Source organism: Bufo gargarizans, chromosome 2 (genome assembly GCF_014858855.1).
Source record: "Bufo gargarizans isolate SCDJY-AF-19 chromosome 2, ASM1485885v1, whole genome shotgun sequence".
Lineage (NCBI taxonomy): Eukaryota > Metazoa > Chordata > Amphibia > Anura > Bufonidae > Bufo > Bufo gargarizans.
Window position 1 is genome coordinate 217,686,281 of NC_058081.1, and position 18,479 is coordinate 217,704,759.

An 18,479-nucleotide genomic window follows, 5' to 3' on the forward strand; every position below is an offset into this window, starting at 1 on the left:
AATCCTAAAATGCCTTACTAAATACAACCTATTCGATTCCATGGGTTTCATACATGAAAAATATAATTTCCCCACCCAAAATTAACTCTCAAAAAGTATTCTTGGAGCTAGTTTTAACATTTTGATAAAGTGTACATTGAAAATAAAACCCTAAAAAGCAGAAACCAATGCATGCTGCCTTATTATTACCCTGGTCAACAAAATGTGTCCCTACACCATCTGATGGCCTGTTCAAATCACAAATAACAGGATAAGAAAATGATGCAAGATAGGTATTCAGTTGCATGAACCGACAGACTGTCAGCACTGACTGAAAAATGTCCAACTGTCTAAGTACACATCACTTAGGCTCGTTTCACACAGAGTATTTTGGCGCAAATTCTACGCCAAAAATGTATGCAGAACATCCCAACTGCTTTTAATGGGGGATATATGTTAAATGGGTTCTGTACCTTTTTATGACTGATTATCTAACCAAAGAATAGATTATCAGCACCTGATCGGTGGGGGGGGGGGGGGGGGGTGTCCAACACCCAGGACCCCCACTGATTGGCTATAGAGCCTCAGGCTTCTCGCTGTGTCCCCCAGTTCAGTGACGTAATATCTGGCCTGGGCACGCCTTAACACCATTCACGTCAACGGGGCTAAGCCACAACCATGCCAGTAATAATAGTCGTGATGTCACTGGGCCTGCGGGAAACAGCTAATCGGCAGGGGTCCCGGGTGTTAAAATTAAAAAACAAACACATCATATGTACACTAGACTATGTACACGAGGGTTCAAAACATGCAGATGAAACTGAGCCAGTATAAAATATTGCATTAAAGTATATTGTGATATACTATCAAAGTCAAATGTGCACACCCACCTTGCTGTACCAATGAAGACAAGGCTGTACAACCTCAGGATCGTCAATGCCGTTGATTTCAACATACCAAATACTAAAATTAAAACTCGGACCCCATGACAATAGAGGCACTAGAATAAAAAAATATATATATTACAATAGTATAAAAAAAATAAAAAAAATAAAAAAAAAAAAAATCGGACATATCCATCATAAAAGCTACAAATGAAAAGCCATTTAACACTGCTTCCCCATGTGGAGCGTACATTATACAGCGTCCACTGAAATAATAGGGTACAATATAAATACAAATACAGCAGGTCTCCCCATAGTGACAGCATCTCCCAGCTGCCATAGTGACCCGGTACCCATGATTTGTCCACCTCAGAATATGAATCCTTTTACATAATATAGATCTCTAAATAGACACCATTCTCATGCCTACCAAGAAAGTAATGCAAAATTTTAAACATACCTATTTTAATGAAACGACAGGGGAACATCTGTTCGTCAATTTTATGCTTCAATGTGAAGGTCTCCTTGTTGTAATCGTTTTTCAGGCCACTGAAATGGGACATGATTACATATACTGGGTTGGTGAGAGAATCATTGAAGGAAGGGTAGAAATGTAAAAGGGAATTTGTCACCAGATACATCGTCACAAATCCATCTTACATGTGCTCTTGTCGGAACATGGTCATGGTCTAGGTCCTATTTCGATAGGTGGCCTCTTTGCTAATTAACACCTGGGTGCAACAAGGGTGGTGCCATTGCACCACCGCCTCTGCTCCTTTTCATTCCCAGGCATGCCCCCACTACTTTTACCGTCAGGACCAGGCAGCTTGCCCTGAAGTCACGCAATGTACATGGCTGAGCACCGAACGTGCTGCCACTAGACTTCTGGGCCAGGTGTGAGTATGTCTTCACGACCTAAGGGGTGCAGCCAGGAATGAAGAGGAGCAGATATTCAGTTGCAACAACACTGCCTAGATCCTAACTAGCAAAGAGGCCACCTATCGAAATAAGACCATGTCCATTACAATTCATAGCAATGTATCTGGTGACAGATTCCCTTTAAAGGGAACCTGTCACCGGGATTTTGTTTATAGAGCTGAGGATATGGGTTGCTAGATGGCCGCTAGCACATCCGCAATACCCAGTCCCCATAGCTCTCTGTGCTTTTATTGTGTAAAAAAAATATAAAAATTTATACATATGCAAATTAACCTGAGATGAGTCCTGTCCCTGACTCATCTCACATACAGTACTCATCTCAGGTTAATTTGCATATGTATCAAGGGTTCTCTGGGACTGTATCAACATGGCCTCTGGAAATCCATCCTAGAATGTGACTGGCATAGGTTAGGGTTGAAACCATTTCTACAGCTGCTAAGGATGATGAGAGGACCTTGCTGCACCATGCTCCAGCATTGCAGTCACTCCATTGTCATGTACGATCGCTCCACTACTATCTACTGTACAGCAGAAATTCTGCTCCATAACCCTCTGCCATGGTTGGATTGCATATCTCTCTCCGTTCTTGCTCTACAGTAGGTAACCCTGGAACAATTGAACATCAGATATACCGTCAGGCTGAGCAGCCTGACAGCACATCTAAGCAGTGTGAAGTGACTCCAGCACCAGAGACCAGTATAGTGAGCACCCCCTTTCCAAATAGTTGCAGTAAAGGCGGCAAACTGCTCTAGTCACAATTTAGGACGGGTTGAAAATAGCCATGTTGATACATTCCCAGGAAATCCCTTTAAGAAATACAATCCATGCACTAACATAACATTTACAGCACATTCAGTGCGGTATCATTAATGTTGGTGCATGCAATGTCACAATGCCACTGCTAAAAAACAGCATGCTTGATACAAAACACTCAGTTGTATTGGCTACCCAGTCAAAACAGAAGGCAAGTATATATCCCCAACAGAGATCACGATAATCTTGTACAAGCATCAGATGCCCGTTCAGACCATTTGACAAAAAAAAAAAAAGTCTCAATTATCAATACATCTTATTCATGAGCGCAGGGCGTGCTGTGAACAGCACAGGTAGTTTAGCTGGTGCCTGAAATAGTCAATAACAAAGCTCCATACAGCAAGAAGCTTTGTTATTGGTCGGTTTGGGCAGGCTGCTGGAAAGGGGGCGATATTGTGCCCTGCAGCAGGGGGAAGCTGGTGGGAATAATAGCTGTACGTGAAAGAAGGAAGGGCCAGATTCTGGGCCGTTGAGCTCTACCTGGGCACACCTGTGAACATGGCGGCTGTGGATTCCAGATTGGTGGCTAAATACAGCTAAGCCCCTGGGGATGGCCCATAGTGCAGCAGCCAAGTGATAAAGCATGGGAAGATACAGTATATCAGACTGTACTTTATTATTTGGCTATAATTGCCAGCGGTGCATTCACTCCAAACCCCTACCAGGAGCTATGCTGGAGCGCCCAGAGCAATGTTATTTAAATGGTACTATGTTTGGGGAAGGGGGGGGGGTGGAAAAAAGGTGGGCTTTTATTTGCATGGGACTTTACGTTGAAGAATCCGACAGGCGGGAAGAGATTATTTACATGGGACTGCACATTGTAGTAGCTGATGGGAGAGGAGAGATGCTTTTTACTTGGGACTGTATGTTGAAGGGGATGTACAGAGGGGAGAGATTGTATTTAGACTAGTAATGGTTTCCCTGCATAAATACCCACTTCTTAAAGCACGTTCACACCAGTGCTATTTATTTCTGTTCTTGTGCTCCGTTAGAGGAGCAGAACGACGAAAATAATGCAAGTTATGGATCGGGCACATAACTGACCCCAACAGAGCTGAACAGACTCCATTGATTATGATGGAGTCTGTTTAGTTTCTGTTTGGGATCCTATTTACCAGACAAAATAAATAAGTCATGCACGCAAGGGTTTTTTGCCCGGTCTTCTTGACAAAATCTGAGACAGATGCCCAAACAGAGCTTCTAACGCAGATGTGAACAAGCCCTAAACATTACTTAGGCCTACGTATTATGTATTTGAACTACAACTTTCGTACACTTCACACATGGCTAAAAATACTCTTCAAAAATAATAAGAGTATTATTCCATAAAAAATGTTGTGTGACCTAAAGTCCCCAATAAAGCCTCCCCAGGGAAGGTTAGAAAAATAACTGAAAAAAACATATATAGTTTACATTCTTACATCCAAAATCAAGGATCCTTAATGACATATGAGAGACATTGCCTTAAACGTCCATGATGGCATATATTGGCATTTCTTTTACCTAGAGAGAAGTTCTGTCATATTTTCTTCATTCATTCCACCAAAGACCTTAAACTTCTTCAAGTTACAGACATGTGTCTTCTCGTATTTCCCAAAGGTGATGCTTTGTACAATTGCTGGCCTTTCAACTTTCAGTATTAGGAACTGTGCGAGTAAAAAACAAAAACTATTACAAAATGCAGACACAACAGTATCTGTACTAGGGTTGTTTCGGGTATCGAAAATCAGATACCCAATCGATACTTTTGCCTGGTATCAACCTCAATACCGGGATTTGCGCAGTCTAGTATCAGAACATGAAGCGCGCTGCTCTCAGCACACTCCATGTTCTCCTCAGCAGCACAGGGCAGAAGGAAGCAGTCTCTCCCTCCTCCCTGTACCGCTGCTGCCACCAATAAAAGTATACGTTTAATACAAACCCCAGAGGCGGGTCCTGGCGGGGAGCTGCAATCAGCGGCAGTTAACCCCTCAGGTGCCGCACCCACCTCCTGTATTAAGTTAATTATCATTAGTGGCACAGTGCGCCCCCTCCCCTCAACCCCCCGACTATTAAAATCATTGGTGGCGCAGTGCACCCCCCCCCACCCATTATTAAAATCATTGGTGGCAGTGTCCACAGGGTCTCTGCCCCGCCTCCTCATTGGTGGCAGCAGCAGTTCCGATCGGAGCCCCAGCAGTGTAACCCTGGGGCTCCGATCGGTTACCATGGCAGTCAGGACACTACTGAAGCACTAGCTGCCATCCATGGTAATCTCCCTGCTGCTGTGTACACTTACGCACAGGGCAGCAGGGAGAGTGAGATCCTATTCATCCTAATAGAGATCTATTAGGGTGAATAGGACAAGGGATTAAAAGATCCCAGGTTCTAGCCCCTAAGGGGGGGGGGGGGGGGGGTAGTTATTAAATGAGAAAAAATAAATAAAAATAATGTATCGAATATCGCAATACTTTATGGTATCAAAACCGAATCTAAATTTTGGTATATAAACAACCCTAATCTGTACTACAGTTTTCTAACCAACACAGCTCATTCTGCTAACAGCACAGGCTCAGCCTGAAATCTGCAATAAGCTAATTTACACTTTCCCACTAAATGACAAAAGTCCAGACCGAATCAATTGCTGAAGGAGCCCTAACCCAGAAGAGACCGTTCCATTACAAAGACAAACCCATCACAGTCTCTGCGCTTTGCTTACTGTGAAAATACTAACCTGCGGAGGGTAGTTGCTCTCTGAAGACCATCGTGAAGATTGATCATTAGGTTTGTCAACTAAAATGTTCCTATGGAAAATAAATAGATGCTGTTAATATACAAAAACATGCATAAACACTACAAACACCACAGTGGTCATAACATACACTGGAACCAATGCAAATAAATTCTTGCTATATTTCTTGGAAACCACACATGGCTTGCCAGCATCAGGGAGATTATGAGGGGGTTCAGGAGCTACCCCAGCATGCTGGGATTGTGAAAGCTACATTACGTTTAGTTCATCTGGCAAATTCTAAGCCTAAATCCACTAAAAAGTCTGCAAAGGCAAAATCCGCCGCAGTTTTCAATGTCATGGATCCACTAGCGTTTTTAGCCCATTGAATTAAGCAAAACCGCAAGATACCAAATCAAGACGACACGTCCTTTTTTGGCAGAGTCACAGCTATAAACCGTGGCTGCATTAAGTGCAGCGCGGTCTCCCATTGAGCATGATGGGAAGCAGACTTGGTGCTGCTAGAGGTGGCTTTTTGGCACGAAATCCACGGCAAATTTTGCATGCGAAAAAAAAAAAAACTTGAACAGGGCCATAAACTGTCAAATGTAGCAAACTCCTGTTAAGGGCTCGTTCACACGAACGGTTTTTGCATTTCCGTATACGGTCCATTCATTTCAATGGTTCCGCAAAAAATAAAACGGAATGTACTCCGTATGCATTCCGTTTCTGTTCCATTGAAAGATGTTCTATTATTGCTGTCAAATCACGTTCCGTGGCTCCATTTAAGTCAATGGGTCCGCAAAAATAGCGGAAGACAGATGGAATGTACGCCGTATGTCTTCTGTATCCGTTCCGTTTTTGCGGATCTATTGAAAATTTTATGCCGAGACCAATTTTGTGTAATTACTGTATATGCCATACGGAAAACCAGAACGGAACCACAAACACTACAGAAACAAAAAAAATAAAAAATAGAAAACGGATCCGTTAAAAACGGCCCGCAAAACACTGAAAAAGCAATACGGTCGTGTGAACGAGCCCTAATATTGTAGAAAGCAATGCAGGACTAGAAAAGGAAGAAGGATATTGTACACTATAGAAGTGCTCTGCCTGGCACTGCACCCTGTGTGCCAAGCAGTAGATATGATCCCATGTGGCGTAATTGTGGTTTGGATGCCATTTTGTGTGGCCATGCTTTTCCTCAAAAAGGAAGTACACCAACATGGAAACAATGGAGACAAGTTTTCAAGAACTGTTTTAGACTGGGGCAACATGGCATCGTGTAATACAACATGAATATCAAGATCTTGCGTTACGACATGTTACGGGATGTGACAGTTGCACAAAATCGAACACTGGATTTTTGGTTGCAGGGACTTTCCCCTCAGAGCCCACAATGCAAGTTTTGAGCAACTGCGACTTTTCTATTAATCTACGTTTTTACAGCCACAGTAGCAGGTTGCTGAACAGTCGCACAAATGCTTTAGGTCACACTATTCTGACACCTCCGAATTCTTCAAGCTGTTTTTGTCTTTCTATTCAGCGTGAATTCAGTGTGAGGAATGACATTATAAAGGCTAAACAGCATAGTTCTCAATCCTGTTGACAACTACGAAGAATTCTTTTGAAAGAAAAGAGTGCAGAAAGTTAAGAGTCCTGCGATATTTTAACTGATGACCCGACCTACCCGCTTAACCGTTGGGAGTCTGACACCAGAGACCCTCGTCTATCAGCTCTTTGAGAAGACATCAGCACACTCCTGTGAGCCAGTGCCTTCTCGCAGCTTACCAATCACAGCACCGTACATTGTATGGCATCTGTGCTTAGCATCCCAGCTCAGCCCCATTCACTTCTATGGGGAGCGCCTAGGTCATGTGACCGATGAACGTGTCGTCACTGGCCTTGGAAAAGCTGCGAGAAAGCAGAGTCGCTTTTAGCGCAAGCGCCTTTCAAACATCTGATCCTGGGTGTCAGACCCTTCGGAGTCAATTCGCATAAAACTGTTTTAATACTGTATGGAGCAAGCGCTCCGTGCAGTATTATAATGTATTGGCTCCGATGAGCCGAACGCCAAATTGATTTCTACTGTAATAAACCTTTTCCCGAACTTGGATTCGGTTCCAAGTGGTACTTGTACGGAAAGCTCGCTCCGTACAGTATTATAACAACGTTTTATGCGAATCGACTTCGGATGTTTGATCTGAAGTCGATTCGCTCATCCCTAGTCATCAGTATTAAAATATCAGAAAGGCCCTTTAAAAATGCATAAAAACTTCAGCCATTCCTGCAAAATACATTGTTCTTGTACGGGGCTTTCACCACCTACATTCTACCACATACGTACAAGTCATTACCACACTGAACGACCATCTACGACTGCTCACATCTCCTCCATAGAGCACAGTACACCTCTGCAGCGGGTCATTCACACAAATGTAAATGTATCCCCCCCCCATGTCCGAAACGCATTTTTTGCCAAACGCATGTGGACTCATTGATTTCAACAGGTCTGCAAACAGTGTTATACATGTGCTGTCTGCAGCAGTGTCTCTGTCCCACAAATTATAGTGCATCTCATATTCTTGTCAGATTTGTGGACAACAGGCATTTCTACTACTGAGCCTGTGAAAAATATGGCGTGCACATACCAGTATTGTTCATATCCACAGTTTGCAGTTGTGTGCATGTAGCCTGAGGGTAAGATCACGCGGTCTGGAGCCACGTGGTGTCACGGTTGGCAATGTTGCCTTGCAGTGCCAGGGTCCTAAATTACAAATCTGACCAACATCTGTATGTTCACCCCATGTTTGTGTGGGCTCAAGTCTACTCTGGGACTGCTGGAGATAAATGAGCTCATAGCTACTCTGCTATGGAAAAGTGGTGGCATGTTCCATATGCTTAGTTGTGGAGGTACAACTTCCTAAAACCATTATAGGGGGACTAAAATAGTTTTTTGATTAAAAGGTTCACTGAGTTTTCAGAAAACTTTTGATATGTCAGAGACACATAAAAAGTTTTGATCAGTGAGGGTCTGAGCGCAGAGACCCCCACTGATCACTAGAACATGCTAGAATATCATACCCTCTTCTCCTCGCTGCAGGAGACAGTCCATTAGACTTTCTATTGAAGTATTTATTCCATGCAGTGAATGCCCTAACAGGAGAAAACATGACCGAATTGCTGCTGTTTATGCAGTCATTTTGTTTTCCTCAAAATGTAAAAATAAAAGTAATAAAGTAATAATAAAAAAATAAAAAAATAAACGGCCCGAAGACAGCAATCTAAAGTTACGGGTGCCAGAAAATACTGAAATGTGTTGTTTTTTGTTTTTTTTTCATAAAAACAACAAGCCATAACACAAATTATATAAAGTATCAGAATAAAAGTAATGTTTCATTTTCACCGCAATGAACACCATAAAAACAAAGGGGGTTATTTATTAAGACCGGTGTTTTAGATGCCAGTCTTAATAACCCTATATCTAGAAGTGGATTCACCAAAGTTACGAAGAGGTGCCGGTCTCTACATAACTTTGGCGCATCCAGCGCCAGTTCTAAATGTAAGCCAGCTTTGATGCGGTCTTAAATTTACACCTTTTTCTACGCCTAAAACAGGTGTAGAAAAATGATGAATGAGACGGGCCTGACGACCTATCCCATTCCCTGCCCACTATTTTAGACCTGGCGTGAGCTGGGAAAAGTCGCAGATTGCGGCGCAATCTGTGCCAGAATAATGCCTAATACAGTCGTATTCATGGGTAATAAATAACCCCCCAAAACCCTTAAAACTACCACCTTATTGCGGGCCTAATCATCTTTTATCCCATTGCACCTCTATTTTTATCCGGCTTCCTAATATCATATGGAATATTAAATGGTGCCATTAGAAAGTACAACATGTCCTGCAAAAACAAGACCTCACATGAAAAATACAGGAGATGTGGAGATGCGCGAGTGATGACCATCTTTACAGTGCTATATAAATAAATGACTAAAGATGATGATGCTGGATTTCCAAATGACCGCCTTCTATGGGAAATGTAATGGCAATCTTTTCATAGAAGCTGGAAGACGCATTAGTATTGCTGTACAGAATTATTTTCTTCTGCTCTGTTCTATTACTCGGTCATAGTAGGTCCAGCATTATATTCATGGTAACAGAATAGAGGCGATAGGACACAAAATTTGATCTAAACATTTTCACAATGCTCTACAAGCCTTTAAAATCATCTGTCATCATAATCAACCCCATCATACCAAGCACACTGCCTGGTAAGGTTGATCATTGGGAATAAGACTTTCACATCAGCGTTTTTGGTTTCCAGTTTTGAGATCCGGCAGAGGATCTGAAAACCGGGCCAAAACTGTTCAGTTTTGTCCCTATTCAGTCTCAATGGGGACAAAACTGATCAGGATGCATCAGTTCGGTTCTGACATGTTTCGTGACTGTACATAAGACGGCAGCAAGCAATGGTTTTGTGTTCCGGTTTTCTCCGGAAACTGAACAAACGATGAAAATCAACGTAAGTCAGGGGTGCCAGATTGTGTTTTTTTCCTTTCCTGAGGATGCAGCAACCATTGGCCTACAATGATTTTAATGCCGGATTCAGTTTGTTAAGTTTCTATTTAATACAACCGGATGTAGACAAAACGGATGCATCCTGACTTATTCAACGAAACTGAAGAATTTTATTCAGGTTTTGAAATACTGTGCTGGATTCTCAAAACCTAAATAAATAAATAAATAAAACATTGATATGAAAGTTAAATCACTGAATAAAGTGGTCAAAAAGGCAAAAGATGCACTTTATTCTGTGATTTGGTTTGGGTGAGGCAACCTCAGGTTTGAATGTGCCTTAATTTTAATCTATGGGTAACATTCAGGTGCACCTGGGCAGCCTGCATCACATGACCCAGTGATAGGTGGGACTCACAGCCTCCTTCCTCCTCCCATTGTGTGGGAGGAGGCATGCACAGACCGCACAAAATGTGAAAAATAAAATTAAAATGCCAGATCCGTTTTTCCCGAATGACACCAGAGAGACTGATCCGGCATTTCAATGCATTTGTCAGACGGATCAGGATCCTGATCCGTCTGATAAATGCCAACAGCTTGCATAAGTTTTGACGGATCCAGCAGGCAGTTCTGGCGATGAAACTGCCTGCTGGAATCCTCTGCCGCAAGCGTAAAAGTACCCTTATAGGTAATGAAAACCCAAAAGTCAGTATCTCAGAAAATTAGATTATACAAGACCAATTTAAAAAAAAAATTTAATACATTGAGATCAACTGAGAATCTTCAGAGAATAACTTGGGTATCTGCACTTGATGTCCTTGTTCGCATGGAGGAGCTCAGAGCAGAAGATAACGACCTAGTGTCTGCCTTTTCACAGGCTTGGGAACCTTGGCTTCAGTTCCGCAAGTCCTTGCTTTTCTCGGATTGGCTGATCAATGGCGTTGTTCAATCACAGGTCACCTAGATGGTCAGTGTCTTTAACCACCTCCGGACCGCCTAACGCAGATGTGTGGTCCAGAGGTGGCAGCGCTGCGCACAGTCACGCATATACGCATCATCTCGCGAGACACGAGATGGCGCGCATGCGCAGTTCGCGCCGGCATTTCGCACAGGAGTATTTCGTCAGCAACCTGCCAGCCAATGATCGTGGCTGGCAGGTTGCTGATTTTTTAAAAAGCCAATCAAAGTGCCAGATATCAGATCATATTAGTAAATATGATCTGATATATGGCTGCCTGCTCCTCTGCTGGTTCTTTTCGTCGGTTGGATCCAGCAGAGGAGCAGGCTTCACAGTGAGTACACCAAACACTACACTTTAGCCCCTGATCACCCCCCTGAACCCCAATTAACCCTTTGATCACCCCTGTCAATCACAAGTGAAAAGAAAAAAGTGATCAGTGCAAACTGTCACTTTTTTTTTTCACTGTTATTGACCGTTAGGTTTTAGGTATAGTTTAGGTCCCTTGGTTAGGTAGTTAGCGATCAGTTAGCGCCCAGCCCACAGCACCGCAGTCCGTTATTCGCTGATTAGCGTATCGCTAATCAGCATTTGTACTTTTATAGTATCTGGAAGTGATCAAAACTGATCACGGTCAGATCTATAATAGTACTAGTGTCACTTTAGTTCGCCCTCCACCCAAAACGCAGTGTTTGCCCGATCAGGCCTCATCGGTCGCCCACACGTGCGTTCGCCCACACCCGCCCCACCGCAGTGACAAAAAAAAATTTTTTTTTGATCACTGCACATTCACTTTACACGCACTGCGGCGATAAAAAAATCTGTTTTGATATTTTTTTTATCAACCGCAGCGGCCTCCGGTACTTCGCTAGGCTCCCCTTTGTAAGACAGGCTTGCTTTTTTTTTTCTTGGGTAGTCTCAGGGAATACCCCTAAATTTAGTTGCCCACATGTCTTACAGGGGGTATTCTTCTGAAGAGGCCTACAGGCTTCTGACCCAGTCGGATGAGGAGTGGGAACCCTCATCTGATGAATCCAGCGGGTCAGAATACGAACCTGTAGAAAGCAGTGGCTCTCTGACCCAAAGTTCGGACGAGGAGGCTGAGGTCCCTGATACCACCAGGCGTACCCGGCCCCGTGTCGCTAGACCGCAGGTTGCGCAGGATCCGCTTCAAGAGCAGCAGAGTGGGGCTGGTGCTGTCGGATTACGTGGTGAGGCATACACCAGCAGCCCAGCCCTCCCTGGACCTAGTACCAGCACTGCCGTACAACCTGGTGAAGTAGCAAGCACCAGAAGGGCAGTTGAAGCTGGTACGGTGGCACGTGCAGTAGTGACCCCGTCGCAGCCACCGCAAAGATGTGCCCGTAGAGCCCCTAGAATCCCAGAGGTGCTGGCAAACCCTGATTGGCAGTCCCCAACTTCAGCCGCACCTGTAGTTTTCCCTTTCACTGCCCAGTCTGGAGTTCGGGTTGAGACAGCTCAGATCGGTTCGGCCCTGGGATTTTTTGAGCTGTTCTTGACTGCGGAGCTTTTAGACATAGTTGTGGCCGAAACAAACAGGTATGCCACACAATTTATCACCGCTAACCCGGGAAGCTTTTATGCCCAGCCTTTCCGGTGGAAACCAGTCCAAGTTTCCGAACTTAAAACTTTTCTGGGTCTCCTCCTCAACATGGGCCTGACAAAAAAGCATGAATTGCGGTCATATTGGTCCACGAACCCGATTCATCACATGCCCATGTTCTCTGCTGCCATGTCCAGGGCACGTTTTGAGACCATCCTGCGGTTCCTGCACTTTAGTGACAACACCGCCTCCCGTCCCAGGGGCCACCCTGCTTTTGACCGGCTCCACAAAATTCGGCCCCTCATAGACCATTTCAACCAGAAATTTGCAGATATTTATACCCCAGAGCAAAACATCTGCATAGACGAGTCCCTGATACATTTTACCGGGCGCCTTGGCTTCAAACAATACATCCCAAGCAAACGCGCCCGGTATGGGGTCAAATTGTATAAGCTCTGTGAAAGGGCCACAGGCTATACCCACAAATTCCGTGTCTATGAGGGAAAAGATCAGACCCTGGAGCCGGTCGGTTGCCCTGACTACCTGGGGAGCAGTGGGAAGACAGTTTGGGACTTGGTGTCACCCTTATTCGGCAAGGGGTACCATCTTTATGTGGACAATTTTTACACAAGTGTGGCCCTCTTTAGGCATTTTTTTCTAGAACGGATTGGCGCCTGTGGTACCGCGCGAACTAGTCGCGCGGGCTTCCCCCAACGGCTCGTTACCACCCGTCTTGCAAGGGGGCAGAGGGCCGCACTGTGTAACGAAGAACTGCTCGCGGTGAAATGGAGAGACAAGCGTGACGTTTACATGCTCTCCTCCATTCACGCAGACACGACAATACAAATTGAGCGAGCAACCCGTGTCATTGAAAAGCCCCTCTCAGTCCACGACTATAACCTCCACATGGGAGGGGTGGACTTCAATGACCAGATGTTGTCTCCGTATTTAGTTTCCCGACGCACCAGACGCTGGTATAAGAAGGTGTCTGTATATTTAATTCAATTGGCTCTGTACAATAGTTTTGTTCTCTACAGTAAGGCTGGGAGAACTGGATCCTTCCTCAAATTTCAGGAAGAGATCATCGAGAACCTCCTGTATCCAGGAGGTTCCGTGGCCCCAACCACTAGTGTAGTTAGCCGTCTACACGAGCGACATTTCCCCAATGTCGTTCCTGGTACCTCAACCCAACAGTCACCCCGAAAAAGATGTCGTGTCTGTAGCAGGAGTGGAATAAGGCGTGACACCCGCTATTTCTGTCCTGACTGTCCGGACCACCCTGCCCTATGCTTTGGAGAGTGTTTCCGGAAGTACCACTCACAGGTGCACTATTAGCATAGGGATCATCTCACCAGGACAGGCACACAGGGCTATTAGGGCCCATTCACTCACTGCTGCTGCAAACGTCTCCTTTCACATGGGACAAAGTGCATAACGCACTTCGCCACATCTTTGGGCGATTTGCGCTTTGCACATTGACCCATGGGGAAGGTTTGTTCTATAAAGGTAAAAAAACAAAAAAAAAAAAACACACCAGTAAGCAAACACGTTAATGTTCAGTTAAAAAAGTTAAAGTTTATATGTTCTGTTGCAAAGTTAATAAAATTATTGCGTTGCGGCCTGGTTTTTTCTTTTTTTTTTTTTTTCTTTTTCTTTTTCTTTTTTTACCTTCCAGGTGGACCAACCGATTGACTAGCTGCAGCACCGATGTGCATTCTGACAGAAGCATTGCGCTGCTGTCAGATTACACGCAAGTCGGTGTATGCGGCGCTGCAGACAGGATTTTCTCCTCTGCAGTGACAGATACGTTTGCCAAGGCATACGAGCTGAGGAGGAGGCGGCGTTCCTATGCTTTGGCAAACACTTTGTGTATATATATATAATAAAAAATCCCGGCAATGATTTATTCATCCACATCGATTGATGTGAATGGAGAAATCTGGTTTGCCAGGGCATACGAGCTAAGTGGGTATGGATGTAGGGCGGACCTCCTATGTCCTGGCAGACGCCTTTCCCCTCCATTTTTTTTTTTGGGCAGAGATTTTTTCATCCACATTGATCGATGCGAATGAAGAAATCTGTGCCGTTCATTTTTTTCTTTCAGCCCAGAGGCTGAACGGAAAAAAAAATCTCATTACCTGTATGCTCAATATAAGGAGAATAGCAGAAACTCCTAATGCTGGCCATACATGTAATGATTGCGGAGACCCTCAAATGCCAGGGCAGTACAAACACCCCACAACTGACCCCATTTTGGAAAGAAGACACCCCAAGGTATTTGCTGAGGGGCATATTGAGTCCATGAAAGATTTAAATTTTTGTCCTAAGTTAGCGGAAAGTGAGACTTTGTGAGAAAAAAAAAAAAAAAATCAATTTCCGCTAACTTATGCAACAAAAAAAAAAATTTCGATGAACTTGCCAGGCCCCTCATTGGATACCTTGGGGTGTCTTCTTTCCAAAGTGGGGTCACATGTGGGGTATTTATACTGCCCTGGCTTTTTAGGGGCCCGAAAGTGTGAGAAGAAGTCTGGGATCCAAATGTCTAAAAATGCCCTCCTAAAAGGAATTTGGGCCCCTTTGCGCATCTAGGCTGCAAAAAAGTGTCACACATCTGGTATCGCCGTACTCAGGAGAAGTTGGGCAATGTGTTTTGGGGTGTCATTTTACATATACCCATGCTGGGTGAGATAAACATCTTGATCAAATGCCAACTTTGTATAAAAAAATTGGAAAAGTTGTCTTTTGCCAGGATATTTCTCTCACCCAGCATGGGTATATGTAAAATGACACCCCAAAACACATTCCCCAACTTCTCCTGAGTACGGCGATACCAGATGTGTGACACTTTTTTGCAGACAAGGTGGGCAAAGGGGCACATATTCCAAAGTGCACCTTTCGGATTTCGCAGGCCATTTTTTACACATTTTGATTGCAAAGTACTTCTCACACATTTGGGCCCCTAAATTGCCAGGGCAGTATAACTACCCCACAAGTGACCCCATTTTGGAAAGAAGACACCCCAAGGTATTCCGTGAGGGGCATGGCGAGTTCCTAGAATTTTTTATTTTTTGTCGCAAGTTAGTGGAATATGAGACTTTGTAAGGAAAAAAGAGAAAAAAAAAATAAAAAAAATCATCATTTTCCGCTAACTTGTGACAAAAAAAAAAAAAATTCTAGGAACTCGCAGCGCCCCTCACGGAATACCTTGGGGTGTCTTCTTTCCAAAATGGGGTCACTTGTGGCGTAGTTATACTGCCCTGGCAATTTAGGGGCCCAAATGTGTGAGAAGTACCTTGCAATCAAAATGTGTAAAAAATGGCCTGCAAAATCCGAAAGGTGCACTTTGGAATATGTGCCCCTTTGCCCACCTTGGCAGCAAAAAAGGGCGACACATCTGGTATCGCCGTACTCAGGAGAAGTTGGGGAATGTGTTTCGGGGTGTCATTTTACATATACCCATGCTGGGTGAGAAAAATATCTTGGTCAAATGCCAACTTTGTATAAAAAAATGGGAAAAGTTGTCTTTTGCCAAGATATTTCTCTCACCCAGCATGGGTATATGTAAAATGACACCCCAAAACACATTCCCCAACTTCTCCTGAGTACGGCGATACCAGATGTGTCACACTTTTTTGCTGCCAAGGTGGGCAAAGGGGCACATATTCCAAAGTGCACCTTTTGGATTTCACCGGTCATTTTTTACACATTTTGATTGCAAAGTTCTTCTCACACATTTGGGCCCCTAAATTGCCAGGGCAGTATAACTACGCCACAAGTGACCCCATTTTGGAAAGAAGACACCCCAAGGTATTCTGTGAGGGGCATGGTGAGTTCCTAGAATTTTTTATTTTTTGTCGCAAGTTAGTGGAATATGAGACTTTGTAAGAAAAAAATAAAAATAAAAAATCATCATCATTTTCCGCTAACTTGTGACAAAAAATAAAAAGTTCTATGAACTCACTATGCCCATCAGCGAATACCTTAGGGTGTCTACTTTCCGAAATGGGGTCATTTGTGGGGGTTTTCTACTGTTTGGGCATTGTAGAACCTCAGGAATCATGACAGGTGCTCAGAAAGTCAGAGCTGTTTCAAAAAGCGGAAATTCACATTTTTGTACCATAGTTTGTAAATGCTATAACTTTTACCCAAACCATTTTTTTTTTGCCCATTTTTCTTTTATCAAAGACATGTAGAACAATAAATTTGGCGAAAAATTTATATATGGATGTCGTTTTTTTTGCAAAATTTTACAGCTGAAAGTGAAAAATGTCATTTTTTTGCAAAAAAATCGTTACATTTTGATTAATAACAAAAAAAGTAAAAATGCCAACAGCAATGAAATACCACCAAATGAAAGCTCCATTAGTGAGAAGAAAAGGAGGTAAAATTCATTTGGGTGGTAAGTTGCATGACCGAGCGATAAACGGTGAAAGTAGTGTAGTGCCGAAGTGTAAAAAGTGCTCTGGTCATGAAGGGGGTTTCACCTAGCGGGGCTGAAGTGGTTAAAGGGAACCAGTCACCCCAAAAAAATAAAAATAAAAAATAAAAATCGCTTATTAAGCTGTTAATAGTACCTTATAGTGCTGCATAGTAGTGTCCTAATGCACTTCTTCGTTTAGCCGCATTTAGCCTCTTTGAGAAATCGATGTTTTATTCAGCTGCTGCCACGTGCTTCAAGTCAGGTTTGAAGTCAAGGGGGCAGCGGCCTAGGCGTCTCCAATCCTGCTCTCCCCGCCTCCCGCCGCCTTTATTGACACGCCGGATCTCAGTGCCGGGACCGCGCTCTCAGCCTGCATGCGCAGTAAAGGGCTGCTGTAGCACGATCCTGGCTCCGGCTCGTACCCTCGGCCGGCTTCAGTTTTGCAACTGCGCATGAGCCCGCCAGCCTTACATGCCCGCGCCGGCATATTCTGTAACTGCGCATACAGAGCGTGCATACACGCAGTTACAGAAGATGCCGGGCGCGAGTATGTAAGGCTGGCGGGCGCATGCACAGTTGCGAAACGAATGCCGGCTGAGTGTACGAGCCGGAGCCGGGATCACACTACAGCAGCCCTTTACTGCGCATGCGGGCTGAGAGCGCGGTCCCGGCACTGAGATCCGGCGTGTCAATAAAGGCGACGGGAGGCGAGGAGAGCAGGATTGGAGACGCCTAGGCCGCTGCCTTCTTGACTACCTGACTTGAAGCACCCGCAGCAGCTGAATAAAATGCTGGGACTCCGATCGGAACTGCCCACTGCCACCAATGATGGGAGGGGGACCCTGTGGCCACTGCCACCAAGGATTAATACTGGGGGGGGGGGGGGGCGCACTGCCCACTGCCACCAATGATGGGGGGGGGGCCCTGTGGCCACTGCCACCAATGATTAATACTGGGGGGGGGCTGAGTTACCAGAGGGGGCTGATAAGAGGGATAGGCTGGGAGGCACATGAGGGGCTGATCAGAGGCTGGGGGGCTGTTGTTTTTTTACTTTTGGTTGGTCAGTGGTCACAAAATAAATGTTATTTATTTAATTGTTATAATTGGTATCGGTGAGTACTTAAATAAGAGTATCGGTACTCTGTCTAAAAAAAAAAATAATTGCATCGGGACATCCCTACTATAAACCACTCGTTCTGGTACGGAATTAACCCTGTAAATGATTTTGCTGTTACTAGAAGTCAATCGACTAGTTACAGATACCCAAAATGGTAATAAAATGACAAAAGTATAACAATTAACGCCTCCTTGTGGCTGCCCCCATACAGTGTAGCGCCTCCTTGTGGCTGCCCCCATACAGTGTAGCGCCTCCTTGTGGCTGCCCCCATACAGTGTAGCGCCTCCTTGTGGCTGCCCCCATACAGTGTAGCGCCTCCTTGTGGCTGCCCCCATACAGTGTAGCGCCTCCTTGTGGCTGCCCCATACAGTGTAGCGCCTCCTTGTGGCTGCCCCCATACAGTGTAGCGCCTCCTTGTGGCTGCCCCCATACAGTGTAGCGCCTCCTTGTGGCTGCCCCCAAGTGTTTTTTCTTCTAAATGGGCATTTATCGTGATATATATCGTTATCGCGATAAATGTCTTAATATCGTTATCGTGGGGATATTTTTGATATCGTCCAACCCTAGGTGGAAGACG

General features: G+C 44.5%; 1 protein-coding gene across 3 annotated transcripts in view; it reads right to left on the minus strand.

Moving 5' to 3' along the window:
• The window catches only part of MKLN1 (muskelin 1), a 76,798-nt gene that overhangs the window by 45,175 nt on the left and 13,144 nt on the right, over nucleotides 1–18,479 (minus strand). For 2 of the 3 annotated variants that reach the window (XM_044279998.1, XM_044280000.1), the window contains exons 2-5: nucleotides 5,329–5,398; nucleotides 4,119–4,261; nucleotides 1,324–1,412; nucleotides 870–979 (exon numbers count right to left, since the gene is read on the minus strand). In XM_044279998.1, the coding sequence (XP_044135933.1) occupies nucleotides 870–979; nucleotides 1,324–1,412; nucleotides 4,119–4,261; nucleotides 5,329–5,398 (412 nt within the window). Of the gene's footprint in view, nucleotides 1–869; nucleotides 980–1,323; nucleotides 1,413–4,118; nucleotides 4,262–5,328; nucleotides 5,399–18,479 lie in introns of those variants that run through there. The other variant, XM_044280001.1, reaches the window with a different exon arrangement.